Source organism: Melospiza melodia, chromosome 28 (assembly GCF_035770615.1).
Source record: "Melospiza melodia melodia isolate bMelMel2 chromosome 28, bMelMel2.pri, whole genome shotgun sequence".
In the NCBI taxonomy this organism is placed as follows: Eukaryota; Metazoa; Chordata; class Aves; order Passeriformes; family Passerellidae; genus Melospiza; species Melospiza melodia.
This window is the reverse complement of record NC_086221.1, coordinates 4286028-4311751: the sequence shown is the minus strand read 5'-3', so window position 1 is coordinate 4311751 and position 25724 is coordinate 4286028. Positions and strand designations below refer to the sequence as shown.

The 25724-nt window shown below is 51.7% G+C and overlaps 1 protein-coding gene across 1 annotated transcript; it reads left to right on the top strand.

Annotated features, from left to right (window-relative positions):
• The first annotated feature begins 2422 nt into the window (after nt 1-2422).
• ETV7 (ETS variant transcription factor 7) lies at nt 2423-14740 on the top strand. The gene is made up of 8 exons (XM_063177892.1): nt 2423-2445; nt 7025-7142; nt 7788-7952; nt 8939-9046; nt 9915-10094; nt 12221-12363; nt 13335-13435; nt 13858-14740. The coding sequence occupies exons 1-8, from the start codon at nt 2440-2442 to the stop codon at nt 13970-13972; spliced, it is 936 nt and encodes a 311-aa protein (XP_063033962.1). The 5' UTR covers nt 2423-2439; the 3' UTR covers nt 13973-14740.
• The last annotated feature ends 10984 nt before the right edge of the window (nt 14741-25724 follow it).

Sequence of the window (25724 nt, the reverse complement as noted above, 5' to 3'; positions counted from 1 at the left end):
AGTCCCCTCCCACAGCCCCTTTCTGTCCCTAAAAGCGCCTCCCAGTCCCATCCCCTGCCCTCTGTCTATTCCAGTCCCCTCCCACAGCCCCTTTCTGTCCCTAAAAGCGCCTCCCAGTCCCATCCCCTGCCCTCTCAGTCTATCCCAGTCCCCTCCCACAGCCCCTTTCTGTCCCTAAAAGCGCCTCCCAATCCCATCCCCTGCCCTCTCAGTCTATCCCAGTCCCCTCCCACAGCCCCTTTCTGTCCCTAAAAGCGCCTCCCAATCCCATCCCCTGCCCTCTAAATCTATCCCAGTCCCCTCCCACAGCCCCTTTCTGTCCCTAAAAGCGCCTCCCAGTCCCATCCCCTGCCCTCTAAGTCTATCCCATTCCCCTCCCACAGCCCCTTTCTGTCCCTAAAAGCGCCTCCCAATCCCATCCCCTGCCCTCTCAGTCTATCCCAGTCCCCTCCCACAGCCCCTTTCTGTCCCTAAAAGCGCCTCCCAATCCCATCCCCTGCCCTCTAAGTCTATCCCATTCCCCTCCCACAGCCCCTTTTTGTCCCTAAAAGCGCCTCCCAGTCCCATCCACCCCCCTCCAAGTCCATCCCAGTCCCCTCCCAGTCCATCCCCGTATATCCCAGTCTATGCCGGTGCCCCCGGTGGTTCCAGAGCCCTTCGAGTGCCCCTTCTTGTCCCTCCCAGTCCCATGCGCCTCCCAGTCTATCCCAGCGCCTTAACAGTCCCCTCCCAGTGCCCTTTTTGTCCCTAAAAGTGCCTCGCAGTCCTTCCCAGTCGTGTCCAATCCCTCCCAAATCCCATTCAATCCCCTCCAAATCTATTCCAGTCACTCCTGGTGTATCCCAGTGCCTTCCAAATCTATTCCTGTTACTCCCAGTCCATCCCATTACCCCCCCCCAGTCGCTCCCAGTCGCCTCTCAGTACCCCTTTCGTTCCTAAAACTGCACTTTTTGTCCCTCCCAGTCCCTTCAAAGCCCATCCCAGTTACCCGTGTAACCCCACAGCTTGTGTGCCCGCACATCCCCGGCTGTGCTCGGGGTCGGTGGGCACCTCCCGGTGCGCTCCCATCTCCCGGTGTGCTCCCACTTCCCGCTGCTCCGGGACCGCTGCGCCGTTTTCCCCCTTTCCCCCCGGGGGAGAGAAAGGACGAGCCCCGCTCCCGGAGCTGCTCCCGGCGTGTCCCGGGATCGCTCCGTCCTCCCGGAGGAAGAGGAGCAGGAGGAGGAGGAGGAGGAGATGCGTGTCCGCCCGCGGGGCCCCGGCAGCGTGAGGTTCCCCGGTTCTGTCCCGGTACCGGGTGGAGCGGGGCGAGCCGCGGGGCCTCGGGAGCAGGAGGTTCCCCGCTATCGGTACCGGGCGGATCGGGGCTCAGGGGAGCAGGAGGTTCCCCGGTACCGGTACAGAGCAGAGCCCCGGGAGCAGGAGGTTCCCCGGTACCGGTACCGGGCGTATGGGGGCTCAGGGGAGCAGGAGGTTCCCCGGTGCTGTCCCGGTACCGGTACCGAGCGGATCGGGGCTCAGGGGAGCAGGAGGTTCCCCGGTGCTGTCCCGGTACCGGTACGGAGCAGAGCCCCGGGATCAGGAGGTTTCCCGGTACCGGTACGGAGCAGAGCCCCGGGAGCAGGAGGTTCCCCGGTACCGGTACCGGTACGGAGCAGAGCCCCGGGAGCAGGAGGTTCCCCGGTACCGGTACCGGTACGGAGCAGAGCCCCGGGAGCAGGAGGTTCCCCGGTACGGAGCAGAGCCCCGGGAGCAGGAGGTTCCCCGGTACCGGTACGGAGCAGAGCCCCGGGAGCAGGAGGTTCCCCGGTACGGAGCAGAGCCCCGGGATCGGGAGGTTCCCCGGTACCGGTACCGGGCGGAGCAGAGCCCCGGGATCAGGAGGCTTCCCGGTACCGGTACCGGGCGGAGCAGAGCCCCGGGATCAGGAGGCTTCCCGGTACCGGTACGGAGCAGAGCCCCGGGAGCAGGAGGTTCCCCGGTACCGGGCGGAGCAGAGCCCCGGGAGCAGGAGGTTCCCCGGTACCGGTACGGAGCAGAGCCCCGGGATCAGGAGGTTTCCCCGTACCGGTACCGGTACGGAGCAGAGCCCCGGGATCAGGAGGTTCCCCGGTACCGGGCGGAGCAGAGCCCCGGGATCAGGAGGTTCCCCGGTACCGTTATGGAGCCGAGCCCCGGGATCAGGAGGTTTCCCGGTACCGGTACCGGTACGGAGCAGAGCCCCGGGAGCAGGAGGTTCCCCGGTACCGGTACCGGGCGGAGCGGGCCGAGCCGCGGTTCCCCGGCGGGGGCGGGGGGAGCAGGACCCGGCCCCGGGCGCTGCCCCCGTTGCTCTCCGGCCTCCCGGGGCTCCCGCTCGTTTCGATTTCGGTTTTGGCCGGGATCGCGGCGCGGGGACGGGCGCGGAGCGCGGCGGGCTCCGCTCGCACCGGGCCGGCCATGCAGGTAGGAGCCGGCCCCGGTCCCTGTCCTCCCTCCTCCCGGCCCCTCTCGGGATTTCTCCTCCTCCCTTCGGGCTCGTTATGATGCTTGAATCCTCACTCGTTGTTCTGTTTATGCTGGGTATGATGTTCTGTGCCTTCAGACTGGCAGAACAACAAAAAGCTAATAATGTAGAGGTAAATCGTGTTGGATGCTGCGAAAAAGTTGATATATGATGTAGAATATGATTTTGAAAATGAGGGTGAAGGTGAAGCAATGTTTGTGGAGTACAGAAAACAGTTGAAACTGTTGCTTTGTCAGGTTTCAGCAGGATTGCTGTTGGCATCTGTCCGCAGAGGTTTAACACTGCACTCCAGAACTGGCAGAGTACACAATTTATAGAAGTGGCAATAAGGCTGCTGTATTTGTTGGCTCTTGGTGCTCATTTCTCACAAATTTGCCCTAAACCAGGACAAAATTTGCTGGAAGTTCATGCCCTGGAGGGTGAGCCCCTACCCCACCTCCAAACAGCCTCACAGAGCAGCCAATGTTCCCCCATTGGGTTCTGAGCAAAAAGCTCCTCTCACACATCTGGGGGCTCCTTTCCATCCTGCTTTTTCTCACTTTCCCACTCAAACACCCCCAAGGACAGTATTTCCTCTTGAAGCAAAAAAAAGAAAACCATCTCAGAAAAGTCTGAAAGCAGCTAAGCAGGGATAAAAGCAAGAACATAAAATTAGTATAATACAATAAAAATTCAGAATGTATCTCAAGGCCTATACATATTTAGGAGCAAGAAAAATACCAGATTTGTTCTGGTTTTACTGTAAATCTCGTTTGTAAAAGAGTCACAACAATAGGAGAAAATTAAAATAACTTTTAGAGAGTTCTAGACAAAATACACTGCTGATTTCTTTCACTTTTATTTTCCCCATAGCTTGTTGCTTAGAGTGAATCTGAAAGACAGTTTTTGTTGCTGCCAAGCCTGCTCAGAGTTTATTCTGGAGTCTCACTGTTCTCCTCATGCAGTGTCATGTAGCTGCCTGCTTTTTAAATCCAATCCAGTGACCACCAAATTGTCCTTCTTTTTCAGAAGGATAATTCTGAAATGTTCAAGAATTTCAGAATTCAGGATTCAGCAATCCTCACAACAGCCTGGTGTAACTCCCAGGGAAGCATTTTCCCCTGTACTGATGCACTGTATTGCTCCTGTCTCCTCTTGTCCTGATTTTGGGAGCTTCAGCTTTGCCTTTAAGATGTGTCCGGCTCCCATCTCCTCACCCCTCATTTTCAGAGGGCTCAACTCCTCTGCCTGCACACACAGTCAGGGGGTGGCTGCTCTAAATCACCTGCAAAGGCCTGAAGTGCTCAGAGTTGGTAACTGCTTCAGAAAATACCATTTGACAGCAAAATTGTTAATTTTCCAGTGAGCGAAGCTGAGAAATCGCTGGGATCCACATTAATAGGTTTTTAAGGGGAAACATTATCTGCCTGGCTGCCAGTAATATTTCAAGATCTGGATGTGGCTGGAAGCAGCATCTGAGCTCCCTTCTGGCTCACATGCCCTGGCTGAGAGGGAAAAGTAATTCTTGAGGGGGCCAGAACTCCATGGAGAGTGAGCAAGAGGAGATTGCATCCCCCTAAACCATGGGATGGCCATTCCCACTTATGCCCAAATGATCCCTGGGGAGAGTGAGAGATCCCTCTCCATATGGTGTTTTCAAAAATCAAAACACTGCTGCCAGGTTTATTTTAACAGCTCTAAAGAACTGAAGTGGTCCCCTAAAACCTTGAGCATCCATTGAGCATCAGAGGGTCCTGCAGGAGCACAGGCACTGCAGACTCTGCCAGCCTCAGCTCCATCTCCCACTTCCCTGCAGCCATGGGGAGTGGGGATGGGTAATCCCCATCCAGAGCCTGAATGAGGGCAGGTTCCTCTGCTAAAGACCTGGAGAAAGGATCTCTTGGTGACCAGGGACTGGAAAAGTGTGAGGAAGAGATGTAGACAACACATCACATCCATGGGTGCTGAAAGTCTGATCAGAGAAAGAATCAGATAAACTTTCCCAAGCATTACTCTGGGAAGTTTGAGAAAGTAATTCTTGAGGGAAAGAATTCTTGGGGAAAGAATTAAAACAATCCTTAATCTTTACAACTAGTGTTTTAAACATATTATTTACTTATAAAATATTTACAAGAAGGGTGCTATTCCTAATTAACCAATAGCATAAAGAGTATTAATTAAAGACCAATCAAGTCCAACTTTATCATAGCTATCTATAAAAGAATAAATAGTGTCTAATAAAATTTACATTTACCTTCTAAGAACCTAAGAGGTTTTGTCACTTTATTCATCCTTAATGCAAAAACATCACATGTCACATCACATCACACTGCTATGAGAAACCAGTTAGGAAATACTGGAGCAGGTGGAGTGTCTTGGTTTGGAAAGCCAGGTGTCTGCTAAGGAAAGCAGGAGCCTCCCCTGAAATGGAAAATATAAACCTTTCCCTCCAAATTGCTATAAATTTTAAATTAAGGGGCTCTCAGGCAAAGATATGGGAGCAGGAATAACAGTTCTTTACCAGGGAAGGAAAAAAAAGGATAAAATAAACTGTAGGGGGCTGAGTGAATGTGTATCTGGGGGCCTGAGTTAACTTATGTATTGTAAGTATAGGTATGGCAGTTGAAGATCTCTCTATTGTATTAGTGACCCCGCCCTGGTTCTAGTTATTGTAAATGGGCTGCAGCTGTGATGTCCTTGATTGGGCAGCAGCTGTAGCCCGTGGAAAGAGCTGAGATAAAAGGGGGCGGGGTGGTCAGGGAGAGCCGGGGAGAGGAGCCCTGACCAAGAAGCAACAACACCACTGCTGTGAAGATCTGCCGTGAGAAGACCATCGAGAGAAGCTATGAGACTCAGGAAATATAATTGTACAGCAATGTGAATACAACATCTGGTGACCCCGACGTGATTCGAACATGCAGCCAAGGAAAGAAGGTATGGAATCCCCCGGACAGCTGCAAGCTGTGGCAGCCAGAGAGCTGGGACAGAAGATAGGACAGCTGCGAGCTGTGGCAGCCAGAGAGCTGGGACAGAAGATAGGACAGCAGAGAGCTGGGACTCGAGAAGTAAAGACAGCTGCGAGCTGTGGCAGCCAGAGAGCTGGGACAGAAGAAAGGACAGCCGAGAGCTGAGACTCCAGAAGAAAGGACAGCCGAGAGCTGGGACTGTAAAGTATGTATTCAGGACAGCTGAGAGCTGGGTCTCTAAAATATAGAACATCTAGGGATTTGTGTGTGTGTTTAAAGACAGCTGCGAGCTGTAGTAGCCTGAGAGCTAAAATAAATATGTGTATTGTAGTTATAAAGTTGCTAGAAGTAAAAAAGAAAAAAAAAAGAAGAAAAAAAAAAAAAAAAAGAAAAAGAAAAAAAAGGAAAAAAAAGAAAAAGGAAAAAAAAAAAAAGAAAAAGAAAAAAAAGGAAAAAAAAAAAAAAAAAAAAAAGAAAAAAAAAAAAAAAAAAAGAGGAGGATATGTATATATTCTATGTATGTATTCAAGACAGCTGCGAGCTGTGGCAGCCTGAGAGCTGGGACTACAGAAGTAAAGACAGCTGCGAGCTGTGGCAGCCTGAGAGCTGGGACTACAGAAGTAAAGACAGCTGCGAGCTGTGGCAGCCTGAGAGCTGGGACAGATATGTATATTGTAATTGTAGAATTGGTAAAAGTAAAGGGGGAAATGTGGGGGCCTGAGTTAACTTATGTATTGTAAGTATAGGTATGGCAGTTGAAGATCTCTCTATTGTATTAGTGACCCCGCCCTGGTTCTAGTTATTGTAAATGGGCTGCAGCTGTGATGTCCTTGATTGGGCAGCAGCTGTAGCCCGTGGAAAGAGCTGAGATAAAAGGGGGCGGGGTGGTCAGGGAGAGCCGGGGAGAGGAGCCCTGACCAAGAAGCAACAACACCACTGCTGTGAAGATCTGCCGTGAGAAGACCATCGAGAGAAGCTATGAGACTCAGGAAATATAATTGTACAGCAATGTGAATACAACAATAAACAATGCAGTGCACTAGAACAACACTGCCAGAATCAGAACCCAGCCTGACACCCTGTGGGTCAGGGTGCTGGCAGCAGTCCCATTGGAATTGTGGCTCAGCCCTCCTGCAGTGTCAGGGCTGGTTCTGCTGGAGCAGGGATCCTGGAGAAAGGTGCAGTCTCTGCCTCTGAAGATCCAGGGGAAGAAGAGGCAGCTGCTGTTCCTCTGGGCAATCCAGTGCAGAAGCTGTGCTGGTGTTGCAGAATCTCCAGATTATATCCATGTAGGAATGCTTGGCTCCTCCCTCTGGGCTCACATCTCCCAATGGGATGCTGTAGTTCTTATCAGCCATGCAGGAACATTCAATGGCTGTTATCAGCAGATGTCTCCTTGGAGGGAGAAGAGATTGTGGAAGAGATAAGGAAAACTGCCCACTGAACAGAAGACAGCTGCCATACAGATGGCAAATAAACACAATCTGCTTGGCAATCCAGGACATAGAGGCACCTCCAAAGCAAAGGCAGGACCAGAATTTCTCCCCACTGATATATCTGATCTCTTCCCCAGGGCAAGGTGACCATCAGCTCCTCCAGCCCTGTGGTGGCAGTGTCAGTACCACCCTCATCCCAGGCCAGACCCTCACCCATCAGCACCGGGCAGATCTTCAGACTTCCAGGGAGGCTGAGTGAGTAGAGGTTAAGCAAGTCAGTGCTGCCCAAAAGGGAGTTGCCAGGGGATGGGACAGGGTGGGCACAGCCATGGTGTCACAGACATCTTTTATGAAAAATCCTTTCCTTAGGATTTTTCCTCCTGAGAAGCTGAGAGGCCTCAGGAACAAAATGTAAACAGTAATTATCTGCTGCTGTGGAGTGCAACAAGTAGATCTTTGATTTGCCCATGTTAGATGTTTCTAATTAATGGCCAATCACAGTCAGCTGGCTCGGACAGAGAGTCCGAGATAAAGCGTTTGTTATCATTCCTTCTAATTCTATTCTTAGCTAGCCTTCTGATGAAATCCTTTCTTCTATTCTTTTAGTATAGTTTTCATATAATATATATCATAAAATAATAAATCAAGCCTTCTGAAACATGGAGCCAGATCCTCATCTCTTCCCTCATCCTAAAACCCCTGTGAACACGGTCACAGTGTCCCACCCAGGGACCATTCCCTGCTGGCAAGAGGGACAAGGCTTCCTCAGGGTTCATTTTCTCTCTTTGTGGTGTTTTTGACCTGTGAGCGCTTAATACAGAGGGAAAGTTTTGGTGATGGAGAAGAAGCCCAACTCTGCCACTCAGCAGTTTGAGAACAGAGGTGTTTTCCTGGTTTCAGGAATCCAGCCCTCCCTGTGGAGCAAGGACGATGTGATCCACTGGCTGCGATGGGCTGAGAGGGAATATTCCCTGCGGCCCACTGAGCAGAGCAGGTTTGAAATGAATGGCAAAGCCTTGTGCATCCTCACCAAGGAGGACTTCAGACACCGAGCTCCCAGCTCAGGTGAGACCCAGGGGCTTGTGAGCACCTTCACAGCACAAGGTGGGGATCCAGGCACTCTTGTGGCTGCATCAAAGCCAGTGAAGTCCAGGGAGTGCAGCACTGGGCAGTAGGAGCTCAGGTCTCTGCTTGTTCATTGTCTTTCCATCATGCAAAATACACATGGTGCACATTCCAGGAAGCCACAGAAACTTTAAAAATCTTACAATGGTCAAGTTAATGGGTAACTTAAAAAACAGATAAAGTTTATTTTCTATTTAATTTTCTCTAACGTGTTGCTAGCACTATAGGTGTTTGATCCTGTTGTTTAATCTGAAAGGCTCTTGGTTACTTGATACCTTGAAATAAGATATCCATGGGGTATTAAGTTTGAAATGAACAGCAAAGCCTTGTGCACCCTCACCAAGGAGGATTTCAGATACCAAGCTCCCAGCTCAGGTTGGACCCAGGGGTTTGTGAGCACCATCCCAGCACAGGGAGTGCTCTGCTGAGAGGGCTCAGTGGGTCCCAGCAGAGCAGGTTTTGAGCTGGAGATGAGGACAGCTCTTCCTTTCCCTGGTCCATCTGAACTGCAAATACTTTGGTGTGATGGAGAGAGACGGGGAGACTAACTTGGTGATCAGAATTCCATTTTATTATGGGATACAAACACTTATGTACTATTTCAGGGAGACTAGTAATGTGTCCTGCAATGATTAGGTTAAAATCACATACACAAACTTATGCAAATAACAACATCTCCTGCTGGCAGAGTTTAATGGGATTTTCTTTCTTCAGGTCTAATTTTCAAAGTTCCATTTGTTTTTGCCAAGGCATCCTGTTATCAAATCTCTTTTGTTAACCAGGTCCAAAGTCCATCCTCTGTCTTGTGTCCCCCAACATTCCAACACTTTGGGATGGGGAATAACCCACACTCTGTAGTTCAGAATCTCACAACATAATTCAAACCATTATCCAAAGGCATCTGAGCAGAGTTTCCCTCCCTGCAGGGGACGTGCTGTATGAAATCCTCCAGTTCATTAAAACTCAGAGAAGAGCTCTGGTGTGCAGCCCCTTGCTGAACTCACCCTTCAGGAAAGCCAGGAGCACAGAGGAAGGTATGATGGGGGAAAAATACCCTGGGAGGGCAGCAGTGTCCAGCAGGCAGAACCTGCCTGGCTGCACACACCTGGGGCTTGGAGCTCAGCCTGCTGAAACCATCCCACACCCCTGGAGAGAGGCACCCAGGCCCAGCCAAGCCCAGGGCAGCTGGGGAGTTTGGAGTGATGCAGCAGCTCAGAACCAGTGCTGTGGGGTCTGTGGCAAACTGGCAATGCTGTGAATTCCCTCAGAAACCTGCCTGCAGGTTGAGATTTGGGTCAGGGAGGGTCAAAGCCAGGCAGAGGCACAGCCCTGCTGGAGATCAGCCCTGCAGCATGGAAAGGGCTGAGGAGCTGGGCTGAGCTTACACAGAGATGCTGGGTCAGGGGGTGGGGTGGGGAGGGGGCCCAGGTGAGGTTGGTGGGGGGCAGCGAGGCTTCTTCATGTCCTTGAGGGGGCCAGGTAGGAGTTGGGGTGGGTTGGATTGGTGTCAGAAGGTGGATGTGTGTGGAGGTGGATCCGGGGGCACTTCCCTGGGCTCTTTACTGGTTCCTATGCAATGTAAATAACATATTGCATCCCCACAACAATTTACCAGGGGGTGCCTCTGCTCTCGGGCATTTTCCTCTACCAGTTTTTCTTCATCTGACCCTTACCCTACCTGACATCTCCTCTAACCCCCCTGGACTTTGTGCTGCTCCAGCCTTTGGAAAATCCCAGGCTTTCCTCAGCATCCTCCTCCTCTGTGGGCTGATCCCACCTGAAAACCACCCCAGGCTGTCCCTCCCCTCCTGTTTCAGGGCTGTGCAAAGTCTGGGACCCTAATGAACCACAGGGTGATTATTAGGGGTTTATTTTATTAGTTTTTTTTTTTTTTTTTTGCAGGTGCAGACTGCAGTGCTGAGGCTGCCCCAGCTGTTTCCTCGTGGCTGGGCTGTGCAGAGCAGCCCCTGTTCCACAGCCACAGGCAGCCACTGAACCTCTCCCACCACAGCTCAGAGAGTCCAGGTGCCATCTGCTCCTTCCCTGCTACCCTGTCGGCCCCAGTGGATGGGAAAATTGCAGGTAATTATGAATTTACAGCCTTGTTCCTTGGGGAAATGAGATGGTGCTTTGTCCTGTCTGCCCATCTGTCTCCTTCCCCCTCACTCCGTGCTTTTCCACCTCGGTTTCCCCACCTGAAAAATTGTAATTGCTCTGAGATCTCACAGTAAAAGTGCTGTGCCTGAGCTCTGTGCTCTTCTCATATTTATTGTGTTGCCCTGATTTTTAAAGTTTTTCTAAGCCTTCTGATGTTTACATTTTTATAACAAACTTTCTCACACTCTTTACATAAATAACTTACTGTTTTGCATTATTTTATGGAGGACTAAAAATTTACGAACTATTGGTTTGTCCAGTGTCATTGGAGAGGTGGCACTGTCACTTTTAGCAATCTATAAATGTTAGAGTCAGCAATTAAAAACTCTGTTTTCACCTGGGAAGAGCTGTGTGGCATGTTATTTAGTGACAATTGTCTTAGTGACAGTGACTGTAGTGATAATTGTCATCTCAGAATCTCTGCAGGTCGCAGTGACCCCAAGATGCATTAGAAAGTCTCTTTTCCCAGCCTGGCAGTTGAAGGAGTCAGAGCTCTTCTATTCTCCTTCTCAAGGTTGTTTATTGTTTCTGATCTATAAAATTCTTTCTCTGACCCACCAAGGTCTGTCTTGCAGGTCAGCTTGAGGCATACTGGTGTTGTCTTTTTATACTAAAAACTATGTGTACATTATTTACAGTAACTTCCCAATACCTATCACCTGTGTTAGACAGTGAGCTTCTACCTTAAACCAATCCAAAAGTGCCAACATCACCCAGAAGATGGAGGCCAAGAAGAAGAAGAAGGAGGAGAAAGGCTGGACATGCCCAGATTCCTCCATCTTGCCCCCTGAACCCACATGCTAAAACACCCTCATGCTAAAAAATCTATTTTTCACCTTGATGTCATCACTATAGGACATGAAACAACACGAGCTCACACACTGCTGCTCTCAAGGTGAGAAGAAAAGGGAAGTTTATTTCCTGGCTCTAACATTTATAGTTTTCTAAAAGAGGCAGTGTATTGGAGGGTGAAAGTGCCACCTCTCCAATGACACTGGACAAACCAACAATCCATCAAATTTCTCTTCTATAAAAGAATGCAAATCAATAAGTTATTTATAGAAAATGTGTGAGAAAGTTTGCTATAAGAATGTGAACATCAGAAGGCTTTGAAATTCTTAAAAAATCAGGGCAACACCCTGTGACCAACTATTATTCTACTTAAACTCTCTTGGCTTGTAATTCTTCATATAAAGCTTGGTAATTGTTTTTTCCAAGGGCTAAACCAAAGGCATGGGGGTCTTGGGCTCTGTGCCAGGGTCTCTGAGCCCCTTGGGCAGGGGCTGGAGCCCTCCAGGGCAGCCAGAGGGATTTCCTGGCTCTCAGGTTTCTGGTTGTTAATTGCTGCCCTGAGATGTGCAGGATGTCTCTGTTTTGGCCCGCACATCCAAAGAACGAGTCAGAGCTCTTCAGTTTTCGGTCTTGAGGTTGTTTATTAATTCTTATCTATAAAATTTTCTTTCTGCCCAGCCGAGATCTGCTCAGCAGGGCAGCCACAGGCACTCTGTGTTGTCTTTTTATACTACAAACTACATATAACATATTTACACTTAATTCCCAATACCCATCACCTGTGTTAGACAGTGCACTTCTCCTCTAAACCAATCCCAAAGTGCCAACATCACAGCAGAAAATGGAGAAGAAGAAGAAGAAGAAGAAGAAGAAGAAGAAGAAGAAGAAGAAGAAGAAGAAGGAGAAAGGCTGGACACGCCCAAGTTCCTCCATCTTGTCCCCATAACCCCCATACCAAAACTCCTAAAATCTACATTTTCACCCTGTGATCATTTTATTATTATACTGTTTAAAGTTCAGTGACTTTCAGGTCCTCATACAAAGCTGGCAGTTTGCTCCAGGGGTCACAATCAAATCCCCAGGTGCTCTGGGCTGTGTGCTCTGAGCCTCCAGCGGGGTCCTGGGGAACTCTGGACACCCAGAGGGATGCACCGAGTTCCACGCCTGGGTTGGGACATTGTTGCTCTAAATGTGCAATAGTGCTGCTGGGGCAGGCTGGCAGGGTGGCAGCTCTGTGCCCAGCAGCTGCCCCTGCTCAGACTGCAGGCTGCTCTGGGAGTACGTGTACCAGCTGCTGGCCGACCGCCGCTACGAGCCCTACATCAGGTGGGAGGACAGGGAGGCCAAGGTGTTCCGCGTCGTCAACCCCAACGGGCTGGCCCGGCTCTGGGGCAACCACAAGGTGAGTGCACCTGACAGGGAGTTTGGCATCCCTGAGAAGGAGTTTGGCATCCCTGCATGTCCCTTTCATGAGCTGTTCCCTAGAGATCACGGCCCAGGGCTGGGGAGGGGGACATGGGGGGTGTAGGGTTAATGTCGGGATCTCTAGCAGGTCAGAGTGACCCCGAGAAAAGTTGGAAAGTCTCTTTTCCCTGCCCAGTGATTGAAGAAGGAGTCAGAACTCTCAGTTCTCGGTCTCAAGGTTGTTTATTGTATCTTATCTATAAAATTTTTTTCTCCTGCCCAGGTCCGTCCAGCAGGACAGTTCCAGGCACTCTGCCTGTTCACAGGGCAGTGTTATGTCTTTATACTAAAAACTACATCTACAATATTTACAATTACTTCCCAATACCTATCACCTGTGTTAGACAGTGAGCTTCTACTCTAAACCAATCTGTAAGTGCCAACATCACAGCAGAAGATGGAGGCCAAGAAGAAGAAGGGGAAAGGCTGGACATGCCCAGTTCCCTCCATCTTGCCTCCTGAACCCCCATACCAGAAACCCTAAAATCTACTTTCCCACCCTGTGATAACTTCACTATTATTCTACCTAAACTGTTGTGGCTTGCAGATCTTCATACAAGGTTGGTAATTTGCTCCATGGGTCATAATCAAACCCACAGGTGTTTTGGGATCTGTGCCAGGGTCTGTGAGCCCCCTGGCAGGGTCTGGGCTGCTCAGGACAGCCAGAGGGATGTCCTGGCTCCTGACAGGTTAGTGGGAGATGCCAGCCTGGTGGTTAAAGTGGGACTTTCTCACCTCTTGGAAAGGAAACCATGAAGCCAGTCTGGGGTAGGGACCCACACTGCAGACCCACAGTGCCCCAAACCCCCTCAAATGTCCCATGTGTGGCCCTGCTGCACACAGAACCAGAGCAAGACTTGTGGCTCTGGGTTTCTTGCTCAACACCCCACAATCCTTCTCTCCTTCCAGAACCGGATGAACATGACCTATGAGAAGATGTCACGAGCTCTCAGACACTACTACAAACTCAACATCATCAAGAAGGAGCCAGGGCAGAAGCTGTTGTTCAGGTGAGGTGAAGCAGAGCAGGGAAATGGTGGCATGGATGGGGCACGGGAAGGCCATGAGCTCCAGATGTTGGCAGCTGCTTCATCCAGCAGCATCCTCCCCTGCACACACCCCAGTGGGTTTGTCCAGGCTCTGTCCTGTGCCAGCTGGGACCTCAGGGCTTCCTGGGATCCTCAGCAAAGCCCAGGGATGGCAAATCCCCTCTGAGCTCCAGAGCTCAGCTGATCACAGACTCATGGAAGGGTTTGGGTTGGAAGAAATCTCAAAGTTCATCTCATTCCACCCCTACCATGCACCTTTCACGCTCCCAAGTTGCTCCAAGCCCCATCCAACCTGTCCTTGTTGAGGGCAAAGGCTCCAGCATTTACAGGTTTGGGGCTGGGTTTGGACATGCCCTTAAAGTCACCACAAAAATCTATTTCAGGTTTTTGAAGACTCCTGGGGAGGCTGTGCATGAGAAATCCAGCAAACTGGAGCAGCTGGAGAATGAGGACCATGAAGATTTGAAGGAAGACCCAGTGGAGGTTTCAGCACAGTAAATCTTTGGAGGCCTCACTTGAGAGCATCACAGGGACCCTTGTGCTTTGCTGGCAGCGTTGGTGTCTCCTGCCTCTCCTGCACAGAAGTCCACAGAGCTGGCCTGGATTTCAAAGGCTGCTGTGAGCCAAACTGGGCCATCTCTGGGGTTTTGTTAGCAAAGAACACCCAGAAGGTGCCCCCAGCCCAAAGCACAGGGGGGTGTGTGGGCTGCTCCTCTGCTGGCTCCTCTCCTGCTCTTTGGAAGGAAATGTGATATTTTTGCTGTGAAATTTTGATGCTTATCTTTAAGGTCCAAACCTGTGGGAAGGATCCCTCTGTTCTCCCAGGGAGATGAGCAGAGCAGGAGTTTGGGCTGAGCATCTGCTGCTCTGCTTGGGCAGTGGGAGCTGTGAGCCAGCTGTGAGTGAGGGCACATTGCAAACCTGGTGCATGCTGCAATCTCTGCTCCTGTGAGGCTGCTCCTGGGATTGAGGTCAGGATTGTGCTGAAACACCTGCCTGGATCAGGCCTGGCTGCAGCTCCATGGTTGCCCAAAGCTGGTATTCACTCTAACTCCTTTCTCTCCAGGTAACGACTTCTGTAATTAATTTTGTGATTAAATAATGTGACAAGAAACAAAGCCAGTAACAAATATGACCCCACCCATGGTCAGATATGTGAATATTTGTTTTGAGTTTGAAGCAGGAATACCTGAAGTGAACAGAGTGTCTGTATGTGAGTGTGTGAAAACAGAAAATACCCACTACTGTTTTCACTTTGCTTTCCATAGAGGAAATAAAATGCTGTGACTGTAAGGGTGAAAATCTCACTTCTTGCTGAAGGTCTGAAATTGGGAAATCCAAGCTTTCCTCCTGTAAAACCAGCTCCTGTGGGCACCCACATCTCCCCAACATCTTTTGGCAGCTGCTAAGGCAGAGGCCACCAGTCTGAGCTGCTCAGCAGGGTGAGCATAGCACAAAACATGTGGTTGCACCATGAGGTTTCCACCAAAACTGTTTACTGCCAACCTGAAAGTACAATTCCTTTGGCTGTAACTGGTCTTGGTCCTGCAGAACGACTGCACACCTGCAGCCTGAGATGCTGTGTGGGCAGTAGCCAGTAAGAGACAGTGGTGGGATGGGTGGTGGCTGGATGGCAAAGCTTCAGCAGGGCAACATCTCTGGAAATATTTCACTTCCAGAAAAAATCACCGGCTCAGTGTCAGAACAGAGGGGCTTGAGAATCTGAGTGATGGAGGAGGAGGAAACGAGGAGCTCCAGTGGGGAAATGAGTGTGAGGGCACAGCCTGGGGGAGATCCTGGCTGGGAAGGGAGGGAAGGGAGGCACAGTCCCTGCTGAGAGAGGGGCTGCATGTTCCCAGCACCCACCCAGCTGCAGCTGGGGATGCTCCACGGCAGGGAGGGGCAGTGAAGCACCCAAACCTCATCCTTCCCTCCCCAAAGGATGCTTTTTGTCCCAAGGAAGAGTCAAACCAACTCTTTCTCGGGGTGAAATCCTTCAGCTTTGGTGGGAGAGCAGATCTCCTTCCTTGGGAGCTGTAACATCCAGGCCCTGTGCTGCTCCTGGGATAGGCACCCATGGGTGCATTTTTCCTCATCTCCTCTTTCCCCTCCACTTTCTTGCAACAGAACCAGCCCTGATGGCTCCTGAGATCCCTTCTCCACCTGTGTTTGGTTTGCTGGGGCAGGTGACAGTTGGTGGCCCTGGCTCTTGTGCTGTGCCCACAGGGAGTGTGTGGGGTGACCTCTCTTCTCCTGCTTTCCCATGATGACCAAAGATCACCCTGGGCTTGGCTGGGGATTTCCTTTCCTGGCTGGGAAGCTGCCAAAAGCCCTCAACCCTCCCTGTGCCTCCCTGAGCAGCTCCAGAGGGGTTTTGTGGGGTGACAATCCAAAGGCACCTTTGCAGGGATGGGTTGGAATGAGTTGGAAAGCTCCTAGGAAGGTCTCATGTACCTCCTGGAGCAATACCTGCCTTTCCCTGTGCCATACAGAGCAGGAGTGCTGTAAACCTGCAGCTTTCCTGGAACAGGAACCCATCCCTGTCAGTAAACAATGAAATAACCCTGCTTGTGCCAGGGAGTTTGGTGTGGGGGTGTGGGGAGGGACAGCACACGGCTCTTGGTGACTTCTGGGGTTCAGGGGCTGTGAAACACAGACAGGTGCCTCATGTGGGCTTTCCCAGAGGTTTCCAGGGCTTCATTCCCTGGAGAACATCAGCCACCCTTCAGCAACCCCACACCTGCTGGTGTTTGGGGCAGGGCATTGCTCATTGCTCAAAACCAAAAACCACACCCAGGGCTGGAGGAAAAGAGGATTTGCTTTGGGGGCTGGTGCCCACCACCCTCTTGGATCAGAGGAACTGCAGAACTGCGCTGAGAGGTTTCCACTGAGGCCATGTGTTGGCTGGGGCAGGGAGCAGTGGCTGCCCTCAACAGCCCACCATGGTCCAGGTGTTCTCTTCCACACCCCACCATGGTCCAGATGTTCTCTTCCACACCCCACCATGGTCCAGATGTTCTCTTCCACACCCCACCATGGTCCAGGTGTTCCCTTCCACACCCCACCATGGTCCAGGTGTTCTCTTCCACATCCTGCCATGGTCCAGGTGTTCTCTTCCACACCCCACCATGGTCCAGATGTTCTCTTCCACACCCCACCATGGTCCAGGTGTTCTCTTCCACATCCTGCCATGTCCAGGTGTTCTCTTCCACACCCCACCATGGTCCAGGTGTTCCCCTCCACATCGCACCATGGCTCAGGCGTTCCCCCCAACTCCCTGCCATGGTCTAGGTGATCCTAACACCCCACCACGCTCTAGGTGTTCCCTTCTACACCCTGCCATGCTCCAGATGTTCTCCTCAACACCCTGCCATGGTCCAGGTGTTCCCCTCCACACCCTGCCGTGGTTCAGATTCTTCTCTCCACACCACCACCATGGATGAGATCTGCAGCTGCTGTGTTTTTGTGCCCAGGTTTCTGGTTGGTGGCTGGTGCCTGGTTGGTGGCTCGTGGCTGGTTGATGGCTCATGCTTGGCTGTTGGCTCGAAGGGATCTTTGTGGTCACCATAAAACACAGTGTTCTCCTACACCAGGTTAGGCTGCCTGTGGCTTTGTCTGGCCAAGCCCAGAAGCCCCCAAAGGAGGTGATTCCCAGCCCCTCCAGACACCCATTTGAGGTTGTCCCAGCCTCCTGCACAGGAGTTTTCCTGATGTCCAATCTCAGCCTGTGTCTTCCCAAGGAATTCAGGTGCTTTGAGCCCTGAATTCTGAACCTGTTGTTGCCCTCTGCCCCTTGCAGGTCCATGTGGGGAATTCCTATTCCTCTCCCTTGGTTTTCTTCTGTTTTCTGAAGCAATTTCCGGCACAGAAGCCGCTTCTCCCCTGCTGTGTTCCCATGGCTTTGGTTCTGCTTTTGCCCCAGGGTCAGATGCCAAGCCCAGCACTGGTGCTCCCCCTCACTGCAGCATTTCCTGACAGCTTCCTCCTCTCTCCCAGCACTGATAAGAAAAGTGGATGAAAAGTTTGGGTGCAGATCTCTTGTCCCCACTCTGGTAATGGGATTTTGGCTTGTCTCAGCCTCCTGCATCTTTTTCTTGCGCCTCTCTCCCATTAGGTTTGAACATCTCCCAAATCTCAGGAGGGATCTGAGCTTGGGTAAAGGTCTCGGTCCTGAATCACATTTCAGGTGAAGGTTTTTCCTGGAGTTTGGCTCTCCCATCTTCTGGCTGTGTCTGGAAGAGGCCATACATCAGTTCTGATTCCCAGTGCAATCATGAACACGGATTGTGTTTGGACTCAGCCTTGGGGAATCTCCAGAAGAAAGATCTCCAGACTGGAGATGGCCAGATCGACCCCCATGGCCAGAGTGGATGTGGCTTTTTGTATTATAGAACAAAATAGATTGTGGAACTCCTCCTCACCCCCTGGAATCTACCTGCTTGTGGAAGGATGTGGACAAGAGCTGGGAGGCAGCCTGGAGGCTCCTCACCATTTATCAATAGGTGGGAGTGCTGAAAATGGAGCCAGGTAATTCCTGATCAATAGCAGACTCTGATTCAGCCCTGTGGGCTCAGGAGAAATGAAGGGACGTGGTCTGGGTCTCTCCCAGCCACAGGAAATTACAGCACAGAGAGTTTATAGAAAGAGAAATAAACCAGTCCTGATTGCAAGCTGAACTCTGCATCAGGAAAAGGAAATTTTTATCCAGGAGACACAAAGCTGAACATCAATTCCAGCTGACAACAGGGCTGCTCCGGTGGAAACCTTCCCCAGGGGTTTTCCACAAAGGGGATTTCCAAAGCCTGCGTGTCTGCCGCCCCATCCCTGCGAGCTGCAGTGCGGAATTTTGCCATCAGATGGCAAAGCAGCGATGGGGAATAGCGGGAATCACCTGCCGGAGGATCCACAGCCAGGGGAGGGGGAATTGGGGCAGCCAAACGGGGCTTTGGTGTCAGATTTGCTCGGTCTGGGTGCAGTTTGTGGGTGTTGGGCTGGGCAGATCTGCCTGGTGGGAGATTTCCCATCCCTGGGTGAGGCTCAGTGGGATCCACGGGGGTGGGCAGGATTTGGGGCAAGAGCTGGTTCGTGTTTTAGGGTGGAAGCACGGGCTGTCTGAAGGAGCCCAGGGTGGGTTTCAGGGATGTTTCAGCCCAGCTGTGCCCAGGGTGGTTTATAGGGATATTTCAGCCCAGCCATGTCCAGGGTGGGTTTTAGGGATATTTCAGCCCAGCTGTGCCCAGGATGGCTTTTAGGATGTTTCAGCCCAGCTGGACCCAGGGTGGTTTATAGGGATGTTTCAGCCCAGTCATGTCCAGGGTTTTAGGGATATTTCAGCCCAGCCATGTCCAGGGTAGTTTATAGGGATGTTTCAGCCCAGCCATGTCCAGGGTGGGTTTTAGGGATATTTCAGCCCAGCTGGGCCCAGGATGGTTTTTAGGATGTTTCAGCCCAGCTGTGCCCAGGGTGGGTTTCAGAGATGTTTCAGCCCAGCTGTGCCCAGGATGGTTTTTAGGATGTTTCAGCCCAGCTGTGCCCAGGGTGGTTTTTAGGGATATTTCAGCCCAGCTGTGCCCAGGGTTGTGCAAGAGCCTGACATTGCCATGTCCCAAAGTGTCTGCGGCCCCTGGGAGCTCCAGGGATGTGAGCAGGGCACTCTGCTTCCTGCACTGAAACCAGGGATGTGAGCAGGGCACTCTGCTTCCTGCACCGAAACCCTGAGAAAGCGGAGACTTCCCCTCACAGACGCAACCCAGAGGAGCCCATTTCGGGCATCACACCCAGTGCAAAACAACAAACCAAACCAAACCCAAAGGCAAACATCTGCCTGAGATAGCTGGCGTCAAAGGGCAGTGCTTACACCAGGTGACAGGTGATTCCGTGTTGTTTTGCTGCTACTTGTGACGAGGAAATTGCTTTCCCCTCCAGTGAAACTCACGCCCGTTGATCTGCACCACGAGGGCGGTGACAGCGGGGAAGCCTTGGCTGCTCTCCTACCTGAATGGCTGCTAAAAATAGGAGTGAACTCACCACCAGGGCATAAAAAGGCACCTCCCAGGAGAGCCTGGGATCCCTCAGCACCCGTGGCCCAGGAGCTCGGCTTGAGCTGTGTCCAAAGGAGCAGAAATAACGATGGAAAGGTAAAAGCCAAACCAGCAAATAACCAATGTTGTGGTCAGGGTGCTGGAATCAACCAAAGTAGGATGGGGGTTGTGGGCTTGACGTGATTAAATTTAGTGGGATGGTTTTTTATTGAGGGTTTGGTGGGCTTTGGTGTTGGCTTGGATGAAGGGAGCTCATTTTCTGATCTCAAAAGCAGCTGAGGTGGGCTGGGTGCGTGCGCTGTGTGTTGTGATGATGATTTTTGGGTCTGAGCAGAGGCTGATTCCCAACTCCAGGGTGCTTTGTACAGCCAAGTGTGCCAGATTTTGGTGCTGTTCAGAGGTGGAGAAGTCTGATTTGTGTCTGGTTCTCTGAAGGATAAAAATGGTTATGGAGGTAAAACCAGCATAAGGCACCATCCTGGCTCTCTGGTTTTCCAACAGGGGCATCTTTGGTTGAATTTTGCTTATAAAAGTAGAGAAAAAGGGTGGTGGGAAAGGCAGGGATTGGTGTTCTGAGCTCCTTTCCCAGCCCTGCACTGGTGGGAGCTCACAGAAGGGCTGTGTCATCACAAAGTGACCAAGGCCACCTGCAGGAGCCCACATCCCTTGGCCTCTCCAGGGGCTGGAATGATTTTTATCAGCCAATATTTTAAGAGGAAATACCTTAAATTCTGGGTTCTGTGGCTCACTGGGTGCTCCTGGGGTGTGGTTTTTCATGTTAGTGTGGGAACATGCTGCCATGGGATAATGGGGGGTGTCTGGGTGATGTCCTTGCTGGATAAAACCCCCCTGGGTGATGACCAGGCTGTCCTTTAGGCTATGCCCAGCCCATCTCCTCCCTCTGCACAGTTTCGGTTCCTTTACCAACGAGTCTGTGTTTATGAAACCCCATGTAGGCCATCTGCATCAGGAGCACCCAGATAATGGCCATAAAACTGACTGATCATTAACCAGGAGCGTTAACGACCCCAGACACCCACAGCACCCCGCGTGCCAGCATGGGGGAGGTTCCCATCTGGCCCAGCCCGACTGGGAAGGGCAAAAACCCGACTGAAAATGTCATTTTTCTCCACAGCAACACCCAGACTCCAGCTGAGGAGATGCCCCAGTGGGATATAGGGGGGCAGCCCTTGGGCAAGATCCTCTCTCTGGACAGGAGAGAGGCCAAGAAAGTGCTGGAGATTTATGTCAAGCGCTCACTGAGCTGCCATGAAAACTCACTGGTGGCCAAAAGAACCCTTCAGGAGAAGGACGGAGGGCGAGGGAGGAAAACAGACAGGCTACAACGGTCAGAAAGCGATTTCTGCACATACTCATGTGCCAAACCCAGCCCCGGGAAGGACCAGGAGGAGAGACTCAGAGCACCAGACCTGGAGGAGACTTTGGGTGATGACAGCAAAGCTCCCCAGGAGGTGCCTAAAGAGGGGCTGAAAGCCAAGAGGAAAAGCACAAAAAACTCTTCCCAGCGCTCAGGCTCAAAACCAGCCTGGCTGAAAGGTTTCCTAAACCTCTTCTTGAAGAAGAGCCCTGAGGAGCAGAAGGAAAACTCAGGGCAAAAAACAAAGGAGAAAGATGCCAAAGCTCTTCAGGGCTCCAAACCAGAAGGAACCAAAAAACACAGAGTGGATTCCAGCACGTCCCCAGCGCTGGGCAGAGCCCTGAAGAAGAAGCCCAGCCTCAAGAAGGTTTTCTCCCTGAAGAAACACGGGGAGGAGGAGCCGGGATCCGGGCCCAGGAGCAAACGGCCCAGCTGCCTTCCCCTGCGGCACGTCCTGAGCCCAGCCCAGACAGGTGGGACCCCAGCCCAGCCCTGACCCACCCCTGCTGCCCCTGGCACCCCAGCCCAGCCCTGACCCATCCCAACCCTGACCCAGCCCAGCCCTGACCCACCCCTGCTGCCAGCAGGACCCTGCTGGGCTTCCCTGGGCAAAGCCGTGGTGTTCAGTGCTGGTTTCTAACCCTTCCCAGGTTTCTGTGGGGCCTGGGATGGGTTTTGGAGACCCCAACCCCATCCTGCTGCCCCAGGAAGGGTTGTTCTGCCCATGCTTTGAGCACAGTCACTCCAAGCTATGAGCAGTTATCAAGCATGAGCTTTCCTCCTCTGGCAACCAAGGGTCACGGTGGTTTAGTTAAAACCTGCATTTGAGACCTGAGATTAGATCCAAGCCACTCTAAGGCCAACGTGAAGCTGCTTGAGGTTTGCCTTGGGGCTGGGCGCAGGCAAAGCCCACGGGACACCATCCCCAGCCCAGGGGATTCCTGAGGAGCTCTGGCGGGTCCAGGGCAGGTCACAGCTGCTCCCTTCGCCTTTGGAATGTGCTGATCCGGGGTGGGCACCGCTCCCACGGCGGCTCTGCCCCACCAGTCAACGCTGACAGAACCAATCCTCACTCCTGGCTCTGCGTTTGTGTCCCAGCAGAGGCGGAGCGGCCCGATGGATGCTACACCCCGGTGTCCCAGGAGGTTGTGCAGGACAGCAAGAGCCAGGGGGACACGGCAGGAGAATGTGGGGAGCCCCCAGAGCCCCCCAGCACCGATGGGGTTGGTGAGTGTTGGAAACAAACTGGGGAAGGCTTGTTCTCTGCAGAGCCTGCATGGCATCCACCCCTGCCTCAGGCCTGGTCCTGACAGCTGGATGAAGACTTTGTGGGAGATTTTCAGCAGCAGGGTTTGATTGGGAGAGAGGGAGATTCACAGAATCCCAGAATGGGTTTTGGGTTGGAAAGGACTTTAAAGAATGCCTCATTCCAGCCCCCTTGCCATGGGCAGAGACACCTTCCACAAAAGACAAAATTCAATGGTAAGAGAGTATTTTTGCTGGCTGAGGGTAAGAAGGCCCTTGGCAATAGGCTGAAATGGGTTTTTGAAGGATGGAGGTAGATAAACATTGCTCAAGGAATTTTTCCTGGGGACTAAACAGGACATCTGGATGTGTGAGGCTTGGAGAAAGGGCGGGAGATAACCTGGTGTCTCTCTCTACAGATGAAGCCATCAAGAGAATCGTTGCCCTGCTCCGGAGCGCAGGAGATGAGCTGGACAGGGAGGTGAGAGGGCTGTGGACGGCTGGGTGGGGCTGAGGGAATCTGGGCCAAGCTCTGCACTGCTGTAAAATAAATACAGCAACACCATTGATTTCCCCAGGGCAGGAAAACACTCAGGAAAATAAGGAAATGCCAACTTTTAATTCCTTGCCTGGGTGTGATTGTGCCTGGCTGTCTGTTTTCTGCTATCACTGGCTGGGGGTCTCTGTACAAATCATAAATGGGACAGGACTGCTGTGGAACATCCTTGAGCTGTTTTATTTTCCAGCATCAGTCTCATTACATGGTTATGACAATGGGAAGATGCCACCAGCTCACATCCCAGGCAGCAGATGAAGAACTCAATGTTACAAGTCACTTTATAAGTTTTTTGGCCAATCACACAAAGCAAAAGCACATTGACAGTATTTATATCTGTATGGTATATATTCTATATTGACAGTAGTTCTATCCAATCACTATAAGCACATGTACCTGTGGTAAAAACAATGCTTGCTTATTTAAAATACAATACCTGCTTGTAAGCCTTAAAACACAATGCACAGAGCTCCATTTTTAAGCTTCAAACTTCCTAATATCTTGCTAGATAAACTTTTCTGCAGTTTAGGCAGTTATTCTAGCCTAGCATTAATACACAGACCATTGTTCTATTTGTCCTTACTTTTCTACTTTTTAAATCATTTTTCTGCTGACCAATCTCACGGCTGCTGCTTAGCTCCAATCCCAGTTCTGCTGTCTCTGAGGCCTGCCTTTTGCAGCTTTCCCAAAACCCTTGATTTGATGGATTCCCACACTCTGCCAGCTGCAGTGCTGGTGTGGAGCGAAGGTGTCACCACGAGGGTGGCACTCAGAGCCCTTCCCTCACCACGCGTTTATCTCCCACGCAGGTGAGGGAGGACGCGCGGCTGCAGCTCTTCTTCAGCGACATGTCCTACAGCTCCTTCAAGAACCTGGCTGACGCCTACGTGCGGAGGGAGCTGACAGCCAGCAGCCCCAACGTGAACCCCCAGGAGATCCAGTTTGCCTACACCGTCCATCTCACGGCCACAGTGGCGGGGATCTGCAGCCAGGCAGTGAACAGGATCATGGGCTTCGGCACCCGCTACCTGGACGATTCCTTGGCACCCTACGGCAAAATTCTGCAGGTGAGGAGAAGGAGGGTGAGCCTGGGGCTGAGCTCCCAGCAGCAAGTTCGGGCAAGTTGTGGCTGCCCATTTGTGAAAGTGTTCCAGGACAGGTTGGATGGGGTTTGGAGCAACCTGGGGTAGTGGAAGGTGTCCCTGCCCATGGCAGGGGTGGGACTGGATGAGCTTTAAAGGTCCCTTGTAGGCACAGAGTTTGGGGTCATTGGGAGTGGGGCTGGCTCAGCCTCAGCCCCAGTGGGTGCAGCTGTGAGCAGCAGTGACAGCACTGACAGCACTGAGCCATGGAGTGCCCAGGGGTGCTGAGCAGCCACAGAGGGAACAGAGGGCACACAGGCGCACTGCATGAACATGAGGGTATAAAAGGTTGGGCTAAAGAACAAGAAGAGCAGATGTTTGAAGCCTTCTGACATTGTATGGTGATAGTGTGTATTGTGCCTGTCTCAGCTGTGATGCACTGTGACAGTCCCTTCCAATCCAAAGCATTCCATGATCCTAAGAATGTTTTCTTCTGTCTCAGCAGCAGAGAGAAAAGCTCAGGACAGACCACTGTGACAGCCCAGACTGACACCAGCTGCTGTGAGGGGCCCGTGGTGCCTGGGAAGCCAAGGATGAACATTTGTGGTGGGAGGACAATCCCTGATGGTGACCTGGATGTGGGGTGACCTTCTGAGTGGTGGATTTAAAATCTTTTCAGGAGAGCTAGCAACTGTGAAATGCTTGAACCCACCTGGCTGGGGGTGAAAAGTCAGGAAATCAAACAGAGCCCACATTTCACTCTGTATTTGTATTTTAGCTCCTGCCAAGTGCTTGTGTTGAACCTCAGGGGTTGTTGCCGTTTGTGCATATGTATTTATTTACCTGCTTTTCTAAATGTTTTTGTAAATGTACAACATAATTTTTTTAGTTTCTTCTACCAGCCAAGAATCCAGTTTGAAAAAAAATTTCTAAAACTCAAATAAATTGGTGTCTAAATGCCAGCCAGGCTTGTCTGCTGGGAGTTGTGTTGTAGATGGAATAATGTTTGCTTTGCTCCAGCTGCTGTGGGCTGCTCCTTTCCAGCCAAATTCCAAGTGGCACAGGGGACTCTGAGAGCAGATACACAGTGTTGTCCTGCCATTTTTACAATTTATGGGCCTTCCCTTTCCAGCAGAAGGAGATTAGCAGGTTGATCTGACACCAAGAACTGGGTAAAGCTCATTCCCAAGTGGCGCAGGAGCTGTAACATCCCCAGGGACTGAGGGGATTTAAAGCTGCTGGGGTCTCACCTATGAGCTCTAAGAAGATGTGAAATGCCAAAGGGATTTAAGCCCTAATCACTGGGAATGTTTCCAGCTAATTTTGGCCCAGAACCCCTAAGCAGGGCCATGGATTAGGGCAGCTCTGGGCTGGGTTGGGGGGTTGCCAGGGCTCCATGTGGAGCATCTCCTCTGCAAGGGTGGAGCTGGCCTGGGGTGAAGGAGATGAAGTTTTGGGGTTTGCATTGTGCAGGAGGGATGCTCTGGTGGGTTGAAGGTGACGGTGGTGGCAAACAAACGTGTGGGTGTGTGTCACTGCCACATTTGGGGTGACAATCCCCCATGGGCCACTGGTGACAGCCCAGGTTTGCCCAGCACCTCCTCTCCTGGAGGATCCGACCTTCTCGGTCCTTGTAAAACCCAAAGTGAAATAAAAAGGGGAAGCAGAGCCCTCACAGGACAGAAGCAGCCCTTCCCCACGTCCCCAAAGCCTTCAGGGCTGTTTGACAGCCACAGGATTGAGTCACCGGCTGCCGAGGGAGGGGGGACACCTTGCAGGGCTCCATCTAATTCAGCCTGGGATAATTAGAGTGTGGAAAACATTAAATCCCACTCCTGGCTCCTGCCAACAACGAGTGCAGCGTCAGCGCCGCGATTCCTTTTGGCTGGGAACCAACCCAGGAGATTTTGCTGTGGGAGAGACTGAAACCGCCCTCGTGTGTTTGCAA

Coding starts and splice junctions, on each gene's coding strand:
- ETV7 (XM_063177892.1), top strand. Junction 7,953..8,938: donor ACACCGAGCTCCCAGCTCAG/GTGAGACCCAGG, acceptor CCCTCCCTGCAG/GGGACGTGCTGTATGAAATC. Junction 12,364..13,334: donor GGCTCTGGGGCAACCACAAG/GTGAGTGCACCT, acceptor CTCTCCTTCCAG/AACCGGATGAACATGACCTA.